Source organism: Electrona antarctica, assembly GCF_951216825.1.
Source record: "Electrona antarctica genome assembly, chromosome: 2".
NCBI lineage: Eukaryota > Metazoa > Chordata > Actinopteri > Myctophiformes > Myctophidae > Electrona > Electrona antarctica.
This window is the reverse complement of record NC_136807.1, coordinates 45,809,081-45,834,293: the sequence shown is the minus strand read 5'-3', so window position 1 is coordinate 45,834,293 and position 25,213 is coordinate 45,809,081. Positions and strand designations below refer to the sequence as shown.

Sequence of the window (25,213 nt, the reverse complement as noted above, 5' to 3'; positions counted from 1 at the left end):
GCACGCTTTTATTGTTTTTGCCAAATGCGAACGAAAATAAAAGCCTGCACGCACGGTTACCGAGGCTATACCGCGGAGCGGTATCCCCCTAGAGTTAGTGTCGAAGTGTCCTTAAGCAAGACACTGATCCCCTAATTGCTCAGATGTGCAGGTTGGTGCCTAGCATGATTTCCTCCGCCATCGGTGTGTGAATGGGGGAATGTAATGCACAATCTATGTAAAGCGCTTTGAATAAAAGCTCTATATAAATGCACCATTCACCATTTATTTGACAGGCAAGACCATTACTAAAATTAATCCTAAATGAAAATTGCCTAGAGGGTGGGTGGGGGCGGGACCCATTTGTACACTCTCAGAGTTACACACCCGTACAGGCCCATTTGGAACCCACTCAAGGACACTTTGAGACCCTCTGGTGTAGTAGCGTTTCCAGTGAACCAACATGCACAATAACAGCACCCTGACTCTGTTTGACCAGAATGAAACAGAGCCTTCATTAGTATCATTAACACTGACTCTGTTTGACCAGAATGGAATTGGAACAGAGCCTTCATTTATATCATCCGTACAACAGTGGTAGATTGGTCCATGTGTAGATGTTGACGTAATGCTGTGCTACTTTCAAAACAACAATGACTGCCCTCGACGCAACAAGTTTAAACGTTTCTACAGAAACAGCTCTAAGTGGAGTTATTTCAGATATAGACATAATATTTCCGACATAGCTCACTCATGTAGAAAGTAGAAACTAAACGGACCTTGTTGTTCTTAGCGTGGTATCTTTCAAGCACTGGCACTGTGATGACGTCAGCTTTTTGTTACGCCGATTGGCTAGATGAGTCTGACTGTCAAGGCAACTACTTTTCAAGCTGCCTATGGCACGAAGTCCAGAGTGACACCGGGGAGGGAGCATAAGTGAATCCACGCGTATCAGTATGGCCAAAGACATGCAGGCTACAACCTTGGACCCCTGAACCGTGTTCCAGGAAAACTGTCACACCAACAATACTAAATTGCATGTGGGGAAACATTCTGTCTAAAATCTATGGTACATTTTTGCTCTGGTCCACCACGCACTCCAGTGGGAAGAATTGATCAAACTGAAGATTTGATCTGTAGATCAAAGCCTGGATTCCTGATCCAATCGGATATCACAGTGTGATCCCAATCCTGTTTTCATGGTTTTGAACGATACCCAAACTTTAAATCGGATCCGCTTGGATAGGGATTAACATACGTTTTGAACCCCTGGGGTAAATAAATATCATATACCTCAGTCATTTTGGGGTACCACCCAACAACACCTACACGGCTGTTTCCTCTGCACTAGAGAGAGGAGCCAAAACAAATCGAGGAGGGATTTAATTGGCTGCAGAGAGAGAGAGAGAGAGAGAGAGAGAGAGAGAGAGAGAGAGAGAGAGAGAGGGCAGCAGGGGGTACTGCTCTGTGCCCCCCCAATTTACATGAGCATTGTGGGTACAAACAAGAGAGAGAGGGGGGGCGGGGGGGAATCCTTAACCCATTTTGACCTGAGATCAGATTCTAAAAATGTCTTCTACATCCTGACAGTTTTCTGAAAAAGCTATGTTTCTACTGTGACTCAAGAGGTAGAGGTCGTCCAATGATCCATGGGTCGGCGGTTCAAATCCCGGCTCCTCCTGGCTACATGTCGAAGTGTCCTTGGGCAAGACACTGAACCCCAAATTGCTCCCGATGTGCTGGTTGGTACCTTGCATGGCTTCCGCCACAATCGGTGTATGAATGTGTGTGTGAATGGGTGAATGTAATGCACAATCTATGTAAAGCGCCTTGGATAAAGGCGCTATATAAATGCACCATTTACCATTTACCATTTATGTAGTTTTTTCCAAAAATAGCAGACCTACAAGCTCGTAGCGCGCCACTCGGTGGCGCGCTACGAACTTGTAGATCTGCTATTTTTCAATAGCTAAAGCATAACATAATGCTAACACCAAAATGGGTTCCCGCCCAAAATGGGTTAACAGATTACCATGCCAATTTCACATGGGAGCAAAGGCACTCTGGAAAGGACAGATAAGGAACATTCCTATCAAACTACAGTAGCTGCCAGCCAAAATATGCATCCACCAGTAGCCGAAAAACACACAAACAACAGTTTATAATGAAACCAAACAGCGACAGGAGAAGTGTCTTCACCGCCCTACAGCGTGTGGATGGAAGTATTTTTTAGGGATAATTACCGTCTATTCACCGAATAGGAAAACGCAATCACAGAATGATGCCACCACCGGTGTGGTGCAAGCCGACACACACACGCGTGTGTGCACGCACTTGCCTGAGCACACACACACACACACACACTCACATACAGACAGACACATGTACACACACACAACATGCACGCACACAAACACCCCAGCACCTAATATGCAGATCAGTGTAAACAGGGAGAAAACCAAGCAAGCTCAAGCATTGTGGATGGTATAGCCCACTATCACATTTTAATTTAAAGTTTAACACACGATTATAATCTTAATCAGGGGGTCTTCGTAACAGGTCACCCTGTTGACAAGAACATCTTGCACAAGGTGTAAGTTTTAACCTGAATTGAGTCATATGTCATGTGTTTATAAAAATGGGCCACAATTAAAGCCCTGCAATGTTGTGCTGTCTATTATGTTATGGTCTCAATCCTCATTCCACACCTCCTTCTCTGCCCCTGGTTCTCTGTGTGTGTGTGTGTGTGTGTGTGTGTGTGTGTGTGTGTGTGTGTGTGTGTGTGTGTGTGTGTGTGTGTGTGTGTGTGTGTGTGTGTGTGTGTGTGTGTGTGTGTGTGTGTGTGTGTGTGTGTGTGTGTGTGTGTGTGTTTTCCAGTACTCAGTGCAGTGGTGGTTGTGATAGGAAAGCATCAGCAAGAATGAAAGGGAAGGTGTACAAGACGGTGGTGGTGTTGTATGGTTTAGAGACAGTCGCACTGAGGAAAAGACAGGCAGCAGAGCTGGAGGTAGCATGCAGAGACTACAATGTTGAGGTTCTCTCTGGGAGTGACAAGAATGGATAGGATCAGGAACGAGTACATCAGAGGGACAGCACATGTCAGATGTTTTGGAGATAAAGCCAGAGAGGCCAGACTGAGATGGTTAGGACACCTACAGAGGAGGGATAGTGAGTATCTGTAGAAGGATGTTGAGGTTGGAACTGCCAGGCTAGAGGAAGACCAAAGAGAAGATTTATGGATGTAGTGAACTTAGTTGGTGTGAGAGAAGAGGATGCAGAGGACAGGGTGAGACGGAGGTAGATGATTCGCTGTGGCGACCCCTGAAGGAAAAGCCGAAAGGAAAAGAAGAAGAAGAGTGCAGTAGTGGTTTTGAATTCCGGATTCATACTTGTAACAGAGTATTAACAGTATTTTCTATATTGCAGTATCGATATTATTCCACCACAGCTTTTTCCCATCACTGTCGCCATCAGTCCGGTGGCCTCCGAAACATCAGCTCTGTGGCCTCCCAGTGTCATTAAGGCTGTGGCCTCCCAGTGTCATTAAGGCTGAAACATCAGCCCTGTGGCCTCCCAGTGTCATTAAGGCTGAAACATCAGCCCTGTGGCCTCCCAGTGTCATTAAGGCTGAAACATCAGCCCTGTGGCCTCCCAGTGTCATTAAGGCTGAAACATCAGCCCTGTGGCCTCCCAGTGTCATTAAGGCTGAAACATCAGCCCTGTGGCCTCCCAGTGTCATTAAGGCTGAAACAACAGCCCTGTGGCCTCCCAGTGTCATTAAGGCTGAAACAACAGCCCTGTGGCCTCCCAGTGTCATTAAGGCTGAAACAACAGCCCTGTGGCCTCCCAGTGTCATTAAGGCTGAAACATCAGCCCTGTGGCCTCCCAGTGTCATTAAGGCTGAAACATCAGCCCTGTGGCCTCCCAGTGTCATTAAGGCTGAAACATCAGCCCTGTGGCCTCCCAGTGTCATTAAGGCTGAAACAACAGCCCTGTGGCATCCCAGTGTCATTAAGGCTGAAACAACAGCCCTGTGGCCTCCCAGTGTCATTAAGGCTGAAACATCAGCCCTGTGGCCTCCCAGTGTCATTAAGGCTGAAACATCAGCCCTGTGGCATCCCAGTGTCATTAAGGCTGAAACAACAGCCCTGTGGCCTCCCAGTGTCATTAAGGCTGAAACATCAGCCCTGTGGCCTCCCAGTGTCATTAAGGCTGAAACAACAGCCCTGTGGCCTCCCAGTGTCATTAAGGCTGAAACAACAGCCCTGTGGCCTCCCAGTGTCATTAAGGCTGAAACATCAGCCCTGTGGCCTCCCAGTGTCATTAAGGCTGAAACAACAGCCCTGTGGCCTCCCAGTGTCATTAAGGCTGAAACATCAGCCCTGTGGCCTCCCAGTGTCATTAAGGCTGAAACATCAGCCCTGTGGCCTCCCAGTGTCATTAAGGCTGAAACAACAGCCCTGTGGCCTCCCAGTGTCATTAAGGCTGAAACATCAGCCCTGTGGCCTCCCAGTGTCATTAAGGCTGAAACAACAGCCCTGTGGCCTCCCAGTGTCATTAAGGCTGAAACATCAGCCCTGTGGCCTCCCAGTGTCATTAAGGCTGAAACAACAGCCCTGTGGCCTCCCAGTGTCATTAAGATTAAGATTCGTGAACTGCTGTCATAGGAGAAGGATATCAAATGGAACACAACCACTCTAAAGACTATTCATTGTGTGTATTCATGCATTGAGTGATCTCGGTACATAGAAATTGATTTACTTTTTGGACTCTCAATACGTCATAGTGTCGTGTCGTAGTAAATGAGTGTCAGTATATTTTGAAGAAAACCTGGAGACTGAGAATCAGTAATTGGGTCTTAATAAGAACATTATAATGGTGTGTAAAAAGGAAAATCAAACATTTGCCACGGACAAGGCCAAGTCTTTGCAATGGACACATTTTGACATATTGATGACCCCTGGGGAAGAAAGCCAAACGGGTAGAAACAGTAAAACATATTCAGTGTTCATTTTAGTTATACGTACACATGGATGAATTGACACTGAGGATTTGACTGTGTGCTGTTTAGAATCAGACCAGGATAGCACCCAGGGGTTAGATTAGCATCCAGGGGTTAGATTAGCACCCATGGGTTAGATTAGCACCCAGGGGTTAGATTAGCACCCAGGGGTTGTGCTGTTTAGTGTGCTGTTTAGAATCAGACCAGGATAGCACCCATGGGTTAGATTAGCACCCAGGGGTGTGCTGTTTACTGTGTGCTGTTTAGAATCAGACCAGGATAGCACCCAGGGGTTAGATTAGCACCCAGGGGTTAGATTAGCACCCAGGGGTGTGCTGTTTACTGTGTGCTGTTTAGAATCAGACCAGGATAGCACCCAGGGGTTAGATTAGCAAATTGATCCACTTTAATGGTGCATGACAGCACCGAGCCACAGGGCGCTCAGTGGAATGCCACAGAGAGCTAACACGGTACGCGCGCGCACGCACGCACGCACGCACGCACGCACGCACAGGCTTATTAAAAAGTAGTTGCACGGCAAATACTCCCAAGCCGGCTTACTACATTACTTCCCTTTTTGAAACTCTATTGCTGGCCCCTCCTACATGTACATGTATGAATTATTGTAAGAGTTTGGTGCTCTCGCTCCGGCGCACGCGCGCGCACACACACACACACACACACACACACACACACACACACACACACACACACACACACACACACACACACACACACACACACACACACACACACACACACACACACACACACGCGGTATGAAGCCAGTCTCTAACCATTTAAAGCTGCTCAAATGGATTTGAGGCAGAACCATGCGGAGGCTGGGTTAGGGGGTGTGTATGCAGATGTGATTATCTGTTTAACCCGTTTTGATCTGAGATCAGATCCTAAAAATGTCTTCTACATCCTGACAGTTTTCTGAAAAAGCTATGTTTCTATGTCAGTCGTTCTTTTATTTTTCAAAAATAGCAGACCTACAAGCTTGTAGATCTGCTATTTTTCAATAGCTAAAGCATAACATAATGCTAACACCAAAAGGGGTTCCCGCCCAAAATGGGTTAATTTTGCTTTGAAGCTGAGGGCGCAACTCCCGGAGAAAAGTTTTACATTCCGACGAGCTCCGGGGGGTATGCAGTACAGTAACGTGGGGGTGTGTGAGTGATATGAAATGATTTTAGCTGGATTTCCACGCGATGGTGATGATAATGCTGGTGATGATAATGCTAATGCTAATTCCTGACCAGAAGTCATAAAATCGTAAACTGCTTGAATGTGTGTGTGTGTGTGTGTGTGTGTGTGTGTGTGTGTGTGTGTGTGTGTGTGTGTGTGTGTGTGTGTGTGTGTGTGTGTGTGTGTGTGCGCGCGTGCGTGTGTGTGTGTGTGTGTGTGTGTGTGTGTACTTTATTATGGCTATTATATTAGCCATCACAGATCTGTGTTAAAACTGTATACATTGTTGAGTGGAGACCCTCAGGGCATCATACTAGTATCTTTGCGGTTTTCACCCAACATTAAATATCTTGGCTGAAAATACTGTAGCCGATCTACAAGCGGATCTTTGAGCCTACAGGCCAATCTACACGCTGATTGCGACACGTTGTAAGCTTGCAGATCTGCTTTTTTCACGCCACGCAGCCCGCTCCCCTCATGAGCAGTCGCGTCGTTGATCCAGGCGAGAACGCCTGCGTCACTCGATGCCCGTCTGAAATGGCCTTAACCCATTCTGGGCGGGAACCCCTTTTGGTTTTCTGTACAGTATGTACAGTATTCAAAAATTACAAAAAAATGATTCTGAAGTATTTCAGAACACTTGAATCAAACTGGCCTCAGTCCAAATTGGGTTAAGGATGCTGGGGATTAAGTTAGTTATGTGGAATTATGTATTATTATTCTGGGTGGTGTGCAGATATACATTTAACCAGTGCTTAATTTCAGCCGGAGCTTGGCGGAGCTCAGCTCCGGTACCTGTCACTTGAGCTCCCCCACCTGTAGTGGCAGCTCCGGTAGCTGTAGAGGGCGCTCCGCCACCCCAAATGCACATTACAATATACAATACGTCTCTATTATTATTTTAGTTTCATTTTCAAGTCAACTAGGCTTCTTCCTCGTCATAGTTACTTCTATTTCCAGTACGATTCCAAAATAAAACATGGCTCGAATGATCGCATTGCAACTTTGCAAGTACAAACAAAAAAACACAAATGTGTGCCCGTTTTGAGAGGAAATAGGTGGCTATGGAAGTGAGGCTTGACGCCTCACTGTTGACGGTGTCGGATGCGTAAATAAAAACAACTCTCGTCTCGACTTTTGCAATTTGCATCTGTTGTCGTTCGTTGCATATGGAATATGGAACTTTCATACTTTTATGGAGCAATAGATTAACTCATGCTACTTGGAGTTTAGCCTTGGGGACAGCATGCGTTTTGTTTTCAATACAACATGGACATGGTGAGTTATTATGAACAGAACTGACTGCATTGCCAAATCTGGCAAAGACACCCGGCTTTACAACATGGCTCGATCAGAATCGAATATCATAACGCTTGCTTTGGTGGGCCCGAAAAAAAAAAAAGACTAGTACAGAATTAAGTAGTAGTAGCATTATTGAGTTGTCATCGGAGGAGGAGGAGAAGGTGGTCGGAGGAGGAGGCGGAGATGGAACAACAAGATGGACAACAACAACGCATGCAGGTATTTAGCATTGCGTAGGCCTACTGTTCTGATGATGGGCCACCCTAACTTAATACTGTATTTTATACAGTATCTAATATAACGTTGAGCCGCTGTGCCAACTGAACTGCAAATGCCTACTGTAGTTGTGTGTTGTGAGCCGGCGGGCCCCTGTGTAAACTGCTGCTGCAAATGTTATTGATTGACTGACATTTTATTCAGTTTGTAGAATGGGTACAGTTCAAACGAAAGTAGCCTATACACAGGTCAATACAAAATCTGACTGCTACGAGTATAAAACCAGAAAAAGCTTAAGACTTGTTACTTCAGGGTCCTCCATTTTCAATTAATCAGAACATTTAAAGACATATAAAAACGTCTATATGCCTACTCTATTGTGTTCTGATGGGTGGGCTGGCTGTTGGTTGTGCTAAAAAAGGCAAAAAAAATGCGCGTGCGTGTGCGTGCATGCGCGCGTGCACGTGCACGCACCCGAGCTCCGGCACCTAATCATTTAGAAATTAAGCACTGACAATAACTGATATAAAAATAAATGACCACATGTAATCACTGCGCTGTCATTGATAACAGCGGTTATAAGTCTGGCTCTGTCTTGCATTCATCATGTCATACAATGCGTTTGCAACCTTGTCCATTTGAAGGTTTCGGCCATAATGGCTGCTGAATAAACAGGGTCACTCCAGCGCATTTTCAACATGCTACAGTGACTCTTCCAGCCTCCATGAATATCACTGTCTTGCTATGATTTAAGAGGCCTTCACTGTGGACACGGAGAGAGAAACGAGTGCAACGTCATGTGAAATTATTAAAATAAAAACTTTGAGAACCACTAGTCCTCCTCCTAATATCCCACAGTGTCGTAGTAAATATGTGTCATACATACAGTATCCTGAAGAAAACCTGGAGACTTGGCATACAGTAATTGGGGTCTTATGATCAAAATAAGAACAATATAAGTTTGCGTAAAAAATAAAAAAAAATGGGACGAGACCAATTAGTCTTTGCCACGGACACATTTGTGCGTGTACGGGCATATTGATGACCCCTGGGTGGAAGCGACATTGGAACCCACAACTTCAGCGGTGGCGGGCAGGGCACTTTAGCACTGCGCCACCCGAGTGCCTGAATGGGTTTACTAAAAGCCGAGATTCATCCTTTGGGTGGTTCTAGCGTGACCAGATCCAAACTGTCCATCTGAGGGACAGAAGTATCGTTTGTGTGGGACAAGTGTGACAGGGGGACGCGGTTGGGACGGAGTAATCAACTTATTACTTAAGTTGCTATTAAATGCCTTGATGTCATATTCTCGTATTTTGTTTTAAAATGCTCATTTTGGTCATGGGTGGTATGGTCGACTTGATACTGTAGCCCAGGGTTCCCCAATAGGCGGCCCGCGGAGCGCCCCCTTGTGACCCCTGGAAGAATTTCAAAAAAGAAAAAGAAAAAAAAAAGTTTTTTGTTTTGTTTTGGGGGGGTGTACCAGATATAAATGGCATTAAATGGGGGTCAGTAGCCTATGCATGTCAAACTGGGCACCCCCTCAATGACCACTGGTGGTCCCCAGACCACTGGTTGAGAACCATTTTTAATGAATGAATGAAAAAATAAAAATAGGAAAATGTATTGGGGAACCCTGCTGTAGCCTATAGGGATATTTCTCATGTTATTTTAACAGGCTTAAAAACACATCTTGCAGGAAAAGATACAATGAGAGAGCTTTATAACAGAAAGCCACCTATTATTAGGGAACTAACTACTAGCTCATTTGAACACATGATGCCTGCCGGTCACAATGTGGGACAGGGTCTCAATTTGTGGGACGCCTTAAAAGTCTTGGAAATGAGGGACTGTCCCACGCAAAGGGGGACATCTGGTCTCTGGTGCATCTGATACTGTACATTTGACAAGAACCACCACTCATTACCATCTGTGGCTATAATGAGTGTGTGAGTGTGAGCACATGCACCTACCTGTAATCTGTGGCGATAATGAGTGTGCAGTGGCGTGCACAGACATTTAGAGGGGCAGGTGCTCAAGTGAAAAAAAGGGCACCTTGTGCAGCACGTGGAACCGGCCGGTTGCCTTAATAGTGTGAGATTTATAGAAGCTTTGTTTTAATCAAGAATTGATCAATGTCACCGTGGTCCACATACTGTACAATGTACAAAAAGAATCAAAAGGGCACATTGCTGTCCAGAGGGCAAAGGGCAGGTGCTCTAGCACCACCTAGTGTCTATCTGTGCACGCCACTGTGAGTGTGTGAGCACATGCACCTACCTGCAGGTCTGGGTCCTCCTCGTGCTGCAGGTGGGCCTCTTCTGCCGCTTCCACCAGCCTCTGTGGAGAGCAGAGAACAGAGAACGGTATAACACTTTATATTAAGGTCGCATTATAGATATAATGTGCTGTTCCACTGAGAATAATAATGCATTATGACCATGCAGCAAATAGAGTCTGTGACTCTGTGTAGCTTAGCATCTTTGTATCTTTTGCATCTGCCCGTGTGGGCAGCATAACATTGTGGCAGAGTAGAAACCCCCCCCCCCCCCCCCCCCGCTGTGCGCACCAACTTACATGTACTAGGTGAACTAGCCCAAAATATTCATGTGCACCCCTGCTTATATAAGACAATTTAAAATTAAACTTGTATGACAGTGCTGACATACTTAAGTGACATTATTCCGGTACAGTGTGTCAGCCCTTCGGTCGCCCGTCGCCTTATGGCGTCATACTGGTATAAATAGAAATTATCCAAGCATACGTGTATAGCTTGTTGCTTAGCAGAAATGGAAATAAAAAAAAAATAAGCTCTAAATATGCTTTCAAATATATTTTTGTGAACGGAAATGACAAACGGATTACTCAGATTTCGGCAGGTGCAATTCCTGACTCATGATTGTGATTGAACATGATTGTGGAATAGACTAGAGCTACGCAAGACTAGTGCACGCACGCACGCACACACACACGCACGCACATTCGGACACACAGAGAGAGGACAGATGTTTAGTCATCTCCTGAAAATAATCTATTTTCCTAAATGGCTCAACAGTAGAAGGCAACGAGTGCCTTGGGGTTCTCTGGACACTCCTGGAACTAACTCCATCATCGGCAGCGCACACGCACGCACGCACATGCGTGGTGCTCTCACTGGGTTAGCGTCTGCCGTGTATGCTTCAGGGTTTTAAGCTATCACGCACGCACACACACACACACACACATGCGCACGCACTTACACACACAGAACATCTCTTTCAGTTTCCAGCTGTGATGTGATGTGCATGGCTGACTATCATTGGCGGGAGACGCGGGCTCTGATGTCTTCTATGAGTTTTGGTAATGCACTTTGCGTTTGTCGCATTTCCATTCAAATGGCTTCACACCACAAACTACTGCAATCAGCCTGCAGCTTATTTCAGCCGACCCGGGGTGTGTGTGTGTGTGTGTGTGTGTGTGTGTGTGTGCTTGTATCCCTATACTTGTGAGGACCAAATGTCCCCATAAGCAGTGGTGGAAAGTAACTAAATAGTACATACCAACACATGTGTACTTTTACTCAAGTCAATTTTTATAGAGAAATGACTTCCGCACACCCGGCAGGCAACTTGGAGCAGGTGCGATGATGACGAGGCATATACAATGTCCTTTCCACACTCAAGTCAATTTTGAATTCCGGACTTTTACTTGAGTAATTCTACATTCATTGCAGTATTGATACTTTCCTACGTTGTGAAGAGCATTTTTCGAGTCATCACAAGGCAAGCGGTTAATGGTGGAAAAAAGATTTTCAGAGATATATTTACGATTACAAAAAGATTGAGGTTGTGGTTGAGATGAGACATTTAGAGGATATAGGCTTAGGCTTTAGAGTTAGAATTATGCGTAGTTTTGCGCTGGTAGCCGATCAAGCTACACGCGTCACAGTCGTGGCGTGTGACAAGGCGTGCGTGCGTGCGCTATAATCTAGTGCCTGGTCTCCTCACCATGGCAACGCACCTGGCCAGTGGATCTCTCTCCACATCACTGTGTGTCACTGTGAGGTTTACAACCAGCCAGCACAGTGCTGTTTATATCACTGTGTGTCACTGTGAGGTTTACAACCAGCCAGCACAGTGCTGTTTATATCACTGTGTGTCACTGTGAGGTTTACAACCAGCCAGCACAGTGCTGTTCATATCACTGTGTGTCACTGTGAGGTTTACAACCAGCCAGCACAGTGCTGTTCATATCACTGTGTGTCACTGTGAGATTTACAACCAGCCAGCACAGTGCTGTTCATATCACTGTGTGTCACTGTGAGGTTGCAACCAGCCAGCACAGTGCTGTTTATATCACTGTGTCACTGTGAGATTTACAACCAGCCAGCACAGTGCTGTTTATATCACTGTGTCACTGTGAGATTTACAACCAGCCAGCACAGTGCTGTTCATATCACTGTGTGTCACTGTGAGGTTGCAACCAGCCAGCACAGTGCTGTTCATATCACTGTGTGTCACTGTGAGGTTGCAACCAGCCAGCACAGTGCTGTTTACATCACTGTGTGTCACTGTGAGGTTGCAACCAGCCAGCACAGTGCTGTTCATATCACTGTGTGTCACTGTGAGGTTGCAACCAGCCAGCACAGTGCTGTTTACATCACTGTGTGTCACTGTGAGGTTACAACCAGCCAGCACAGTGCTGTTTACATCACTGTGTGTCACTGTGAGGTTGCAATCAGCCAGCACCGTGCTTTTCAGAGTGGGGGACAAATTGGAAGGAGAAGAAAATGAAAATATATAAATGTGATTATATATGACTAAATTTGACTGAGGGACTGCTATTGGATTTTTTTCGAATTTTCGTTTTCTTCATGTCATATGAAAGCAGGTAAGCATAGCTTCAAATTGACATATTGGTTGTTCAGTTTGACCCACCAGTTTTGGAGAGAAGGCTTATAGAGTAATGTCTTGAAGAAAACAGCGAGTTGAGAAAACAGGCTCGAAAGGTTCACTTCTGTTGCATTTATTTCATATTTTCAGCTCTGACACTTATTTCAGACATGCACATAGTATGTGAAGAGTCTGCCTGTGCTATGTTTTTCTCCTCTGGTGAAAAGCTGGAGTTTGCGCAATGGCAGGCTCTCAGTCAGGCTGCCACATGACGTATCTGAAAGCCAGAGGTTGGAGGGGCTAGCGCCCCTCAAAAAAGATTAGTTCTATACATAGGTGTTATATTGTTCTATATTCTGATAGAACTCATTGCTATATGTGTTTGTTCAGTAACAAGGGTCCCTCTCTCTCCAGCTCTTTATTAAAGTCGGGTGCCAAAACGAGGGAACTCGTCTTTCTTTAATTTCATTTAATCGAGTAATAAAAAAAAAACAGACAGCCTGCATACGGATCCGACGTGCACATGCGCGCATATTACTCCTTTTTCTGCTCAAAATGAGCCAAAATCCAGTGTTTGGAAGGTTATTATTCCCTCTTCTTACATCTGCGAACGAAAACAACTCATCGCCCGTCTACCGCAGCCTAATGGTCTAATATGAATACAATATTAGGGGGGCTACACTTCCTGGTTGCCCTGGGATCTCTTCTTCTACTGCGGTATTTTGCGCATTTGATTGGCAATGGCCTCACGATCCCGCCGTGCGAATTGGGAGGGATTGGGTTAAACAAGGAAAATTGGAAGTGATGACACAAAGAAATGAGCATAAGACAAAACAAAACTGGAAGAATCTAAAAATTTAAATGATAAATAGGGTACTGGTACGCTCTGCTTACTAGCTCAAATTGACAACCCCACCTGAACCATGTATTTTCTGTTTATTAAAGAGAATGGGAGACAGGGAGAGAATGGATAATGTTTACAATGATTGTGATGCTATATCACACACACACACACACACACACACACACACACACACACACACACACACACACACACACACACACACACACACACACACACACACACACACACACACACACACACACACACACACACACAATGTATTAGTGAGCAACAGTGTTGGAAATGTGGATGGCGAGCAGAGATAAGGCACGGCGGCGTGGGGGGAGAAAGCAATGAGAATAACATTCTCTAAAGGTCTGAGCGTTTATCCGCCTCCCGGCCACACTCCTCCCGCATGGGGAAATGTCAGACCGTGTCTGTGGAGGCGCAGTTCAATACATACAGCGTGCCGTACATGTTGTGTTGGTGAGTGCATGTGATGTGTGCACATGTGTACACACGCATGCGGATGTTTCCTAGGATGACACGTGTTATGGTATTAGCCCTTTGACCTAAACACTGGAAAGTGTTTCTATAGTCAGAGTAACGTTTGTGCATGTGTGTGTGTGTGTGTGTGTGTGTGTGTGTGTGTGTGTGTGTGTGTGTGTGTGTGTGTGTGTGTGTGTGTGTGTGTGTGTGTGTGTGTGTGTGTGTGTGTGTGACTGTGTGTGCGCGTGTGCGTGCGTGCGTGCATGCTGTGCGTGCGCTGTGTGAACATGTGCCTCGGGGCTGAGCCAAGGTGCCAGACCATGGCAACAGGCAAATAAGAACGGGGAACGGGTGCCAACGACGCACCCAAAAACCACACCATAACTCACACATTCATGCATCGAGGCATACGGTCGAGCAAGACAATCGCTCAATTAAACACAGACACAAGTATGTGACATATTGTACTCCAATCGAAAAAACACACACTGCCCTCACTATACAGCATGTCTTGCAAGTTGTCTGTCTGTTTTGAGATTATACTGTACATCTACTATTTGTGATACTTCTATGTGATACTGTACAAGCAGTACAAAAGAAAAAGTTCAAATATGGAGATACTGTAAGAGGTTTCTGCCCATCAGCGACAAATAATCAGTGGCGTAAATGTCGACGGTGCAATGCAAAAAAATTATAATAATAAAAAAGCGAAAGGGGTGCGTCTTTGAACTTGCATGCATGCCCATGCGGTTCTGTTCAGAGCTAAAGCGGCCCCTCCTCCCCGCCCGGTCTGGCGGGTTTTTTTTCTTGGAAGTTTTCTGAGCTCAATTACACCCCAAAAAACTGAACTTTTAACATTCAGTAGATGTTCTGTGGTTTTCTGGCTCAAACAAGTACTCTGATTTGCCTGTGGACTGTGAGGTAAGAGTCCACAAATTGCCAGCAGATGTCACTGTTGAGGGATTTTGCCTGGTTTCATTTCAGCTCAAAAGGCTTAAGAACACACAGAGAAAACCCCAGGCCACAGAAAATCCACTCGATGTTCAAAAAAATATGAAAATGAATGTGATGAAACCTTTAAGTGTGATTTAGCTCCAATAGTATTTGGACAACTCAAACGGCAAATGTAGATCTACATAGGAAAACACGCTCCTCTGTCCTCCGATACATGTAGGCCTCATATGGACAGTTTTAATGGCCATCTATTAGAGGGTCTGTCTGTGTGTCTGCCTGTGCCTGTGTGTCCAAAGCTAATCCAGCATTACATGTCTTGTGCACACTGTCAGCAGGCAAGGAAGTACTATTTGTTTCACATGTGCTTTATACTTTTATTTCATAGTTGAAGCCCATTTAGTAGCTGTAGAGTGAGGATTGTTAGGTTCCTAGGCTTGATGAGAAGCCCACAATTATGCCCCGGGCTGTCAACATCCCAACACATCCCTGATGACAGGTTCTGGCTCATCAATGTCTTTCTCCAATAGTCTAGAGCAATGGTTTTCAACCCTTTTCACATCAAGGTGCAGTATTTATTCTGCATTTGATGTTGGTACCATAGGAGAGACAACATGCTAATTGTGATGATCAAAATAACAATGCTTCTACTGAATATCCTCGAATTGCATAGATTTCTTGTAAATTAACTAATTAAGTAATGCAGTGATGATTGCGATGTCCATGTCAAATAAATAAACATACCATAACACGACGTGTTTTTGAATTTGAATCGTGAAAGGTAAAGCGATTTGAAAGTACGAGGTTTTCCACCCCGACATCGGCGATATCCCAGCGTTTTCATGTCACATTTTCCATTACCTCTGCTTGACATTTGCACTGATCTGCCTCTCCTCCAACAACACATCGTGCTATCAGCAGTTTGCCAGCCGCCGTGTTCGGCATGTTTACACTTCCCAAAAGTTCACATGAACCATCCTCTCGTTTTGGCTGTCAAGCGGATTGGCTTGTTGTTTTCACTGAGCCGCTGCCGCCGCCGCTCCACTCGTTTCCCGATAGCACAAAACCCTGACCTTAACCCATTTTGGGCGGGAACCCCTTTTGGTGTTTTAAACATTATGTTATAATTTAGCTATTGAAAAATAGCAGATCTACAAGCTCATAGCGCGCCACCGAGTGGTGCGCTACGAGCTTGTAGGTCTGCTATTTTTGAAAAAAACGTAAAAATGTGGTGCAAATCTTTGAATATATATTCTTTCAAAGTGAATGTTTTTAACTCGGGTCTAAATGGGTTAAAAAGATGCCCATCAATTAATTATGAATGTAGAGCTTAAAAAGTTAAAAAAGAAAAAAAGAAAAAAAAAAGTGCATGGCATCACATGTGACCGCACTAGGGGTGTCAAGTATTTACACAAGTACTGCACTTACTGTAAGTACACTTTCAAGTTACTTTATACTTCCACTACATCTCAGAGGCAAATACTGTACGTTTTTTACTCCGCTGCAATTATTTAGTTTAGTTAATTATTTAACAGCTTTATTTGGTAGCTACAGTAGTACATGTGGAGATTTGGATACTTAAACTTATTATACTTTGGCTATTCGGAAAATAGCCCAACTATACAAGCTCACAATACATTTCAGAATGAATACTTTCACTTAAGTACTTTACCCCAGCAGGGGACCTACGCTAGTGCGTGCTGCGAGAGGCGAGAGGGGGAGGAGGGGGACGAGGGGAGGTTACATATATTATTGACTGCCAACGGAAGTCAGGGACTTTTCTGACGCAGTTGCTGTAAGGCTTGACTTGGCACATTTCTCTTTCCTGAGGGGAGGGTGGGGCAAATGACCTGGTTTTGGAACGCTCTCCCAAGGTAAGAACTACGAAACAAGAACACGGCGGCCGACCGCAAAATCGGCAAGTAGAGTGCAAAAGTTTGGTATGCAGAGGTGTGCTGTTTTACCGTGTGTGTGTGTGTGTGTGTGTGTGTGTGTGTGTGTGTGTGTGTGTGTGTGTGTGCGTGCGTGTGTGTGCGTGTGTGTGAGAGAGAGAGACATTTGTCAGTGTCTGTGAGTTTAAAGCCAGCTTCGTGATCTATGTCTACAGCAGCCTCTCGATCTCGCCCTTTACCGTTGTATATGATGTAGTGAAGCTGAAATTATACAAATTTATCTTTGATGGCATACAGCAATTTTTCAATCCGGAAAATTAATTTTCTAACCACGAAGGTAGTTATGGGCCGTTGAATAAAGCTGGTTTTGACCAAAAACGCAATCTGGGAAAAAAGATAAATGCATTTTTGTAAATCTGATAACGTGGAGGTGGACGGCAGGCACAACTTTTTTTTGTGTCGGGCTGCCTAACAACAGAACAATGCATATGTTGGCGAAGAGCGCGATCTAACATAATCAATGAAAACAGGGAATGCATTAATGGGTTATGCCAGGGACTTTCTTATAAAGTTGAATACACTAACTGCATGCAGGTGAATGACTCTGCTTTGCTTGTTGCGAGTGACTGGGCACAGAACCCACTGGGTCCTTGGCACTTCCTCGTGTTCCAGGTGGGAATGCTGGCTAAGCCTTGGCCCACCCCGGCAGGCCAGGGCCGGTCTCGGGGGTCCAGGTTCTGCCAGCCAGGGGCTGAGCTGCATGGCTTGGAACAGGTCAGGCCATCAATAGCACCAGGGACAAGCAATTAATATTGTCAAACAAGCCAAGAGGTGGAGAGTTGCAGCATCAACAGAATGGAAAAGTGCTCAGTGACTCTTTCTGTGACCCCTCGTGTCTCACATGTTTAGATTGGAAACAAGCCAGGTAGACAAGGAAAGGTGTGTGTGAGAGTGAGTGAGTGAGTGAGTGAGTGAGTGAGTGAGTGAGTGAGTGAGTGAGTGAGTGAGTGAGTGAGTGAGTGAGTGCGTTTGTGCGTGCGTGCGTGCGTGCGTGCGTGCGTGCGTGCGTGCGTGCGTGCGTGCGTGCGTGAGAGAGAGAGAGAGAGGGAGAGAGGGAGAGAGAGAGAGATACTTTATTGAAACAACGTATTCTATACAGAATCACAAACGCATACACAAACAAGTGTAAGCACAAGTGTAAGTAACACTTTCAGGTTACTTACTGTCAAACTGTGAAATTCTAATTCAGTATACTTAGATCAGCTGCCAAGAGTCACCATCAGCATCTGTTCTGGATCAATTGACCCCTGACACAGCATCTGAGAGCAGCTGGCCAGCACAGTCACCCCATGACGGAAGACTCTGCAGCAAATGCCTCATTCTTTCCATGTGCTTTGGACCAGAAATGAAAACTTCAAGGAAAAAACCTCACCCGATCATTGAACAGTGTAGTGGCAGTTCAGAGAGACAGCACATTGTGGCGAGGGGAATGATACCCGGCAAAATGATTTGACCGGGGACTCGCTAGCAGTGCTGCACGATTCTTGCTCAAATATGAATCTTCTCACACGATTATTTTTTTTTCCATGGAAATATGTATTGACTTTAGTCTGTAGTTGCTGAACATTACTACATTCAAAATGTGGCACCTGGAGCCAACTACTGTGGCAGGCAACATCAAAGTACTTTACTCTACTCTACTCTCGTGTAGCAAAAACACAAGAGTAACTAAAATAAATTGGACAGCCAATAGGCAGCACTAGGCTGCACGATTCTTGCTCAAATTTAGAAATGAGAATCTAGATTGCAATCTTTTTTTTAGATTAATTGTGCAGCACTACTCGCTAGTCAAAGCATTGTGCCGCATGTGGCATGCTAAATCAATTAACCCATTTAGGCCTGACCTCAAAATTAAAAAAAAATCTTCTAAATCCTAAATATTTTCACTATTTTTCAAAAATAGCAGACCTACAAGCTCGTAGCGCGCCACCGCTATTTTTCAATAGCTAAATTATAACATAATGTTTAAAACACCAAAAGGGGTTCCCGCCCAACATGGGTTAAGTGCCTTCATCCAAATCCCTTGTGCGTTACGTTACGTTCACCCTGCATGCAGGCACACATTTGCACGTAGACCGCAGAGGAAACTCATTGGGAGCACTTCAACTTGGCCAATAAAACAGGAAGGGAGCCAGGGATCGAACCGAGAACCATTTTATTTCCCAAGCGGCCACTCTATACCTCATGAGCTACACTACACCCTAACCCCACAGCTATTGGGTCGTCCAGCCACCCTTTTATTAATTAGGTGGCTTGTACATGGAGTGCCAGCAGCCTTACTGGGAAATCTGGACCAAAAACATCCGTCCATGTCGAATCGTCATCCTCCCAGAGAGCACTTGAGTGGAACACCTTAACCCATTTTGGGCGGGAACCCCATTTGGTGCTATTAAAAAATAGCAGATCTACAAGCTCATAGCGCGCCACCGAGTGGCGCGCTATGAACTTGCAGGTCTGCTATTTTTGAAAAATCGTTAAAATGTGGTGCAAATCATTGAATATATATTTCAGAGCGAACATTTTTTTACGAAAATATTTGCTTCTGGGGGGTCCCTGGAACTACATATTTTGAGATGGGGGTCCGTGGCCCAATCGAGATAATTCTGGGGGTCCTTGACATGAAAAAGGTTGAGCACCACTGACATAGAAACATGGGTTTTTCAGAAAAATGTTAGGATTTAGAAGCTTTTTTTTTTTAAATCGACCTCAGTCCAAAATGGGTTAACACCGGCGTTAGTGAAAGATGGAACAGCATCCACCTGCTCCTGCCATACTCGTCTGGTGGCAGAGAGACCTTTCGAGAAGGAAAGCTGTACTCCCGTTCGTTATCCCCTCCGGTCAGAAAGTGTCGAGTTCTCTATATAAGAGCAAACTCTCAGGTCCTGAAATCCCTCTACTCTGCTACTATACACAAAGTATTCTGACCAGGGCAACCACCGTTTGGTATGGAAATAGCTCCTCTCTGGAACACGATATCAGGTGTGGTCAGATGAGACCTTCACTTCCCGCCCTGCAGGGATGGTACTTTAGCAGGTGCTTGAGCAGAGCTAGAAGGATTATGAAGGACCCCCATCACCCCAGCAATGCACTGTGTGCTGCTGCTGCAGTCATGCATGTAAACGCCACCACTGTGTGTCAGAAAGCGTTTAGTCCCTCAAACTATCAAGAGCTCTGAGCAGCTCTACCGCACCTGTGAATGATCCCAGGGTCAACGGAGAAGAGTACACTCAGAAATCATGTGATCATAATAATTCCAGCTAGTTTAGGAAAATGCTAAAAGATTTATAAAAATCAAATTTTCTCTGTTGGTTTTGGGTGAAAACAAGCCACATTCAACTGCCCATAACTGGAACGGATTAGTTCCTACAAGACTTTACTGTGTCTTTCAAATTTTAATTAATATATTAATTTCAAATTAATATTCTTGCCCAACAACCTTGTGCAACTAGGGCTTAAATGGTTAATTTATTTATTGATATAAAATATATATATATTTTTTTACATATGTCAACTCTTATAGTAATAGAGTAATAGCGTAATAGATAGAATATTCGCTAGGGGGGTCACGGTGGCACAGTTGGTAGTGCTGTCGCCTCACAGCTAGAAGGTCCTCGGTTCGATTCCCGCTGGAGACGCTGTGGGCACTGGGGACGTGCTCTCTCCTCCGCGTCATCAGTGCCCATACCCGAGGTGGGGTTGGCGAAAGGGCCTTTCTGTGGAGTTTGCATGTTCTCCCCGTGTCCCCTAGGGTAGGTACCCTCACAAAAACATGCCGTAATCCTGGTCTCTAAACTACTTCCCCCTGGCCAGCCGGCACGCCTGATGGAGGGGAAAGGAACTGGTCGGAATAACGTGTTCCTTCCACGCGCTATACGTCCGGCCGGGGAAACTCTCCCCTGTCAGGTGAAAAGAAGCAGCTTGGACTCCTCATGCATAGAAAGAGCATGAGGTCGGTCCGCTGCCCCCCAGGTTGGCAGAGGAAGTGTAGCGCCCAGGATTACATTAGATAATTGACACTGGGTGAAAAAATGGGTTGCAAAATTGTGGGATAAAACATTTTAAATAAAAACAAGAATAAAATAGTTTCATCCCTACTGATTTCCATTCATTTCACTCCACGACAAGACTAAAAAGGTGAGTTATACTGTACTTCATGCGCGCACCAAAAATAGCAGATCCACAAGTTCACAACACGTTGCACTGCCACTCAAGAAATGTCTTGTGTGCACGTGGACATTTTGGTCCAAGTCAGTGTCACCACAAAATACCATGGAAATCCAACGGGTAGCCTTTCAAGATATCTTTTTTTGGAATCAAGTGCTGGACGGGCGGACGGAAGGACCAACTATAACTGACCACCCTTAGAGCGGCCTGCATGTCCAAAGAGCCTTGGCCGCACGTAGAGACAGCTAGCCAGATGAGACTGTTCGCTCTGACACCTACTGACTGGCCCGGCCTGGTCATTAACAACCCATCACCCTCCACACACGCATACACGGACATGTGCACGCACACACACTCAGAGAGAGAGAGAGAGAGAGAGAGAGAGAAGTGACACCCGGTGGAAAAGAGGGGAGCGAGGCTGTGAGTGGGGGGGGGTCAGACGGGAGGAGAGAGCAGGGCAGGCAGAGATAGTTAGACAGGATTACATTCCCGGTGCTGTAAAGTAACTAAGTACTCAGGAGCAATGCTGAGGTGCATGGTTCCCAGTTCAAATATGATTATTGTGGTGGTTGTGGCCTGAAAAGGTTGAGAACCAATGCAGTAAACAACATTATATTTTCTGTAAAAGAAAGTTTATTAATAGAATAATGATTGGTCCCATTCCCTCTAAAGGAAGTAAGGAACTTATCTTAACCCATTCTGGGCGGGAAAACCCTTTTGGTGTTAGCATTATGTTATGCTTTAGCTATTGAAAAATAGCAGATCTACAAGCTTGTAGGTCTGCTATTTTTGAAAAATCAAAGAACCACTTGACATAGAAACATAGTTTTTTCAGAAAACTGTCAGGATGTAGAAGACATTTTTAGAATCTGATCTCGGGTCAAAGTGGGTTAACTTTAGAGAACCTTACAGTGTGTTGCTCTATCTTTGCCCTGATTTAATAATCCATACACTATGAATTATGCATAGGTTTGTTCCTGCAGGTTATCTACAGAGAACATACATATACATAGAACACAGGACGCACTGCGGACAATAACAGGCAACCCACTTCCTGGTTGGGACCAAGGTTAGCATTTTTTGAATTATTCATTAGTTGTTATCTCTTTTTTGTTGTTCATTGTTTTTGACCTTTTGTTTTCAATTTCAGTTTAGTTTGATTAGGTTTCAAAGTCGTGTTGCTAGTTCAGTTTGTTAGTTTTACTTTATTGTAATAAAGGGTATACGTCAGGGGTGAGATTCAACATTTCATCACCAAAACAAGTATGGTTAGGCTATGCAATATTGACATTTTCTCTATGATTTTAGATACTTTTAGTTATATACCGCTCCAGTCAGTTATCGTTCGTTTTTTTCTTTTATTTCACTTAACCACATTTATTTTTGAGGGGCGCCTATGTCCAGCTTTGAGTGTTTGTGTAAACACAAACATTGTGTAAACACAAACATTGAAGACGAAGGTGAGGACGCACATTGTGATTGGCTAGAATGAGATGATGTATGATGACGCATGATGAGAAGAGCGCACCTCACTTCACACGCGGTTGTGAGTTTTTTCTCCCAATTCTAGTTTTTGTTATTTCGTGGTATAGTGTTGGTTTACGGAGGAGCACCTGTTTTGTGTCACTAAGCGTCCCTGCATAGTTATGTTTATGGCTGCATTTGGTGAGGCGTTGATTGGCGACGAGGTCACACCTCACCTGAGTTGCGTGGCCTAGCTGCGTCAGGCCACGTTTTCAGTGCATGTTCGTTTGAAAACCAGATTTTAGTTGTAAATGTCTGGCTGCTATGGCCAGATGGGGCTACAGAACACATCCAATCATCTGTGAATGTGGAGAAGAGGACCATGCACTGCCTTGTCTGCCCTCTACCCAACCAGTGCTGCCTAAATCTTACAGAGTTAATGCAAAGGCCTGCAATGGGAAACTGTCATATACAGATGTGTTGTTTGAGAACTGCCATTGGTAATTCAGTAGATTGTCAGTGCAATTCTATTCAGGACGAGTGACACTTGTTTTCAGTAGCAAAGCAGTACAATTAGCAAGGCTATCAGTGATTAACCCATTTTGGGCGGGAACCCGTTTTGGTGTTAGCATTATGTTATGCTTTAGCTATTGAAAAATAGCAGATCTACAAGCTCATAGCGCGCCACCGAGTGGCGCGCTACGAGCTTGTAGGTCTGCTATTTTTGAAAAATCGAAGAACCACTGACATAGAAACAGCTTATTCAGAATCTGATCTCAGGTCAAAATGGGTTAAAACCTGCAGGGAAAACATGCATTTTCAGAAAACCTTCAGGAAAAGATCAGGGCAGCGTGGAGATATTTAGAATGGCACATCTGTTAACAACATGCTTCAAAGACGAAGGAAAAGAAGAATTAGCTGTAAAAGTACATTATATTCATGCTTTGGAGACATGCAGAGCACAAGAAACTACCAGGATTTTTGACGGGTATAGCTTCAAAAAGACACGGTTCTGAGTGGGAGTCATGGGTCTTTATAGAGCTAGCAGCACGGCACACGTACACTTAGCCAGCTCTATGGGACATGTCGGTAATCGTGTAGTATGGGCCAGGCCTGCAGGAACACAATGCTGCGGCTGTCACACACAGGTATGTAAATGACAATAACAGCAAAAGTCACACTGGCTGAGAACAAAACGGCATTACGGTGGGAAGCGGCCACAGCAGGGAGGCGTTCTAGTCGGCTTTGAAGTGCATTTGTTCCATTCAGAGAAGGACTTCAAAGCGCGCGCATTACAATAACTCTGTGGCTTTCAACTCTGATAGCAACATGAGTTTTTTACTTAAACCATTAGGACCGGGAAAGCTGTGTCATATTTTTTATTTGAACCACTTTCTTGAACCATTAATTCATACTTTGGCTATTAGAAATAGCAGATATACAAGCTCTATTAATTAACCTCTATCCATAAGATCTATAAGCTATAAGCGTGATACTTCATGCCATATTGTAGATCTGCAAATTTTGCCAATAGCCAAGCCAGTTTTAACTCAAATCATTGCTTCTGGAGCAGCCAAACACATTCATTTTGGGGGTCCTTGAGATGAAAAGGTTTGAGATCTACCGACATAGATAGAAACAGAAAAAAAAAAAATTAAAAAGGAGATCTCTGTGCAGACCAAGGACCAGATGGGAGGATTATATATCCAAACTGGCCTTGGATCACATCGGGATCCCCCAGGATGAAGTTTATACCCAACTACGGATAAGCGGTTGAATATGGTTGAATGGATGGATGGATGAATCGGCCTCAGGTCTTAATGTGTTAACTACATGATGTCCTCGTGTGTCCTCCACACAGAGGAGAGGAGTGGGTGGTGAAAACGTGTGACAGACAGTTCCGGGGCCCTATTATCTCGCACTCGACTCAGTGCAGGGCCTTATCGCACCACGCCTGATGCACTAGGCTCATCTTAGCGTGACGCAACTCAGCCTTCTAAAACAGGAGAAGACTTTGCACCGACGTCGTGGAGCATACCGACTGCGCTTAATGGATTAATCAAATGTAATCAGTGTCTTACCGTACTGATTATATTAACCACATGAATAATAATAATATCTGGGATTTATCTAGCACTTTTCTAAGTAATCAAGGATGGCTTTACGTGTGTGTGTGTGTGTGTGTGTGTGTGTGTGTGTGTGTGTGTGTGTGTGTGTGTGTGTGTGTGTGTGTGTGTGTGTGTGTGTGTGTGTGTGTGTGTGTGTGTGAGACATATATACAAGCCTGAGCTTGTATATCTGCTATTTTTGAGAACCACTGTTCTAAATCCTAAGAGTTTTCTGTATGTTGCGATATAGCTAAAAACAAAAATGGCACAGATGCCTTCCCAGTTTCAATGGGTTAACTTGATCCAACATCTGTCCGATGATCGGATGATGTGTACAGTGTGAGCGTCTCCCTAGGGAGGTCCTCGTTGCACGTCCCACTGGAAGGAGACCTCCGGGCAGAACAAGGATTGATGGGAAGATTATATCTCCAAACTGGCCTTGGATCGCCTCGGCATCCCCCAGGATGAAGTTACTAATGTTGCTCTGGAGAGAGAAGTCTGGAGCTCTCTGCAGGAGCTGTTGCCCCCGTCACCCGACTCCAGATAAGCGGCTGAAGATGGATGGATGTATGCCTAAACTATTTACTGTTAACATTGTCTAACCTAAATAAAAAAAAACAGCAAACACACTGATTGAAAGACAGGTATGTAGCTTATCGATAGAAACAAAGTAAACCAAA

At 44.8% G+C, this 25,213-nt stretch overlaps 1 protein-coding gene across 1 annotated transcript in view; it reads right to left on the bottom strand.

Moving 5' to 3' along the window:
• Nucleotides 1-25,213, bottom strand: part of LOC306934751 (voltage-dependent calcium channel subunit alpha-2/delta-3-like) — a gene marked incomplete at its 3' end in the record, with an annotated part of 283,538 nt that overhangs the window by 193,164 nt on the left and 65,161 nt on the right. The window contains exon 4 of the mRNA XM_079517503.1: nt 9,971-10,030. Coding sequence (XP_079373629.1) covers nt 9,971-10,030 — 60 coding nt within the window. The remainder of the gene's footprint in view (nt 1-9,970; nt 10,031-25,213) is intronic.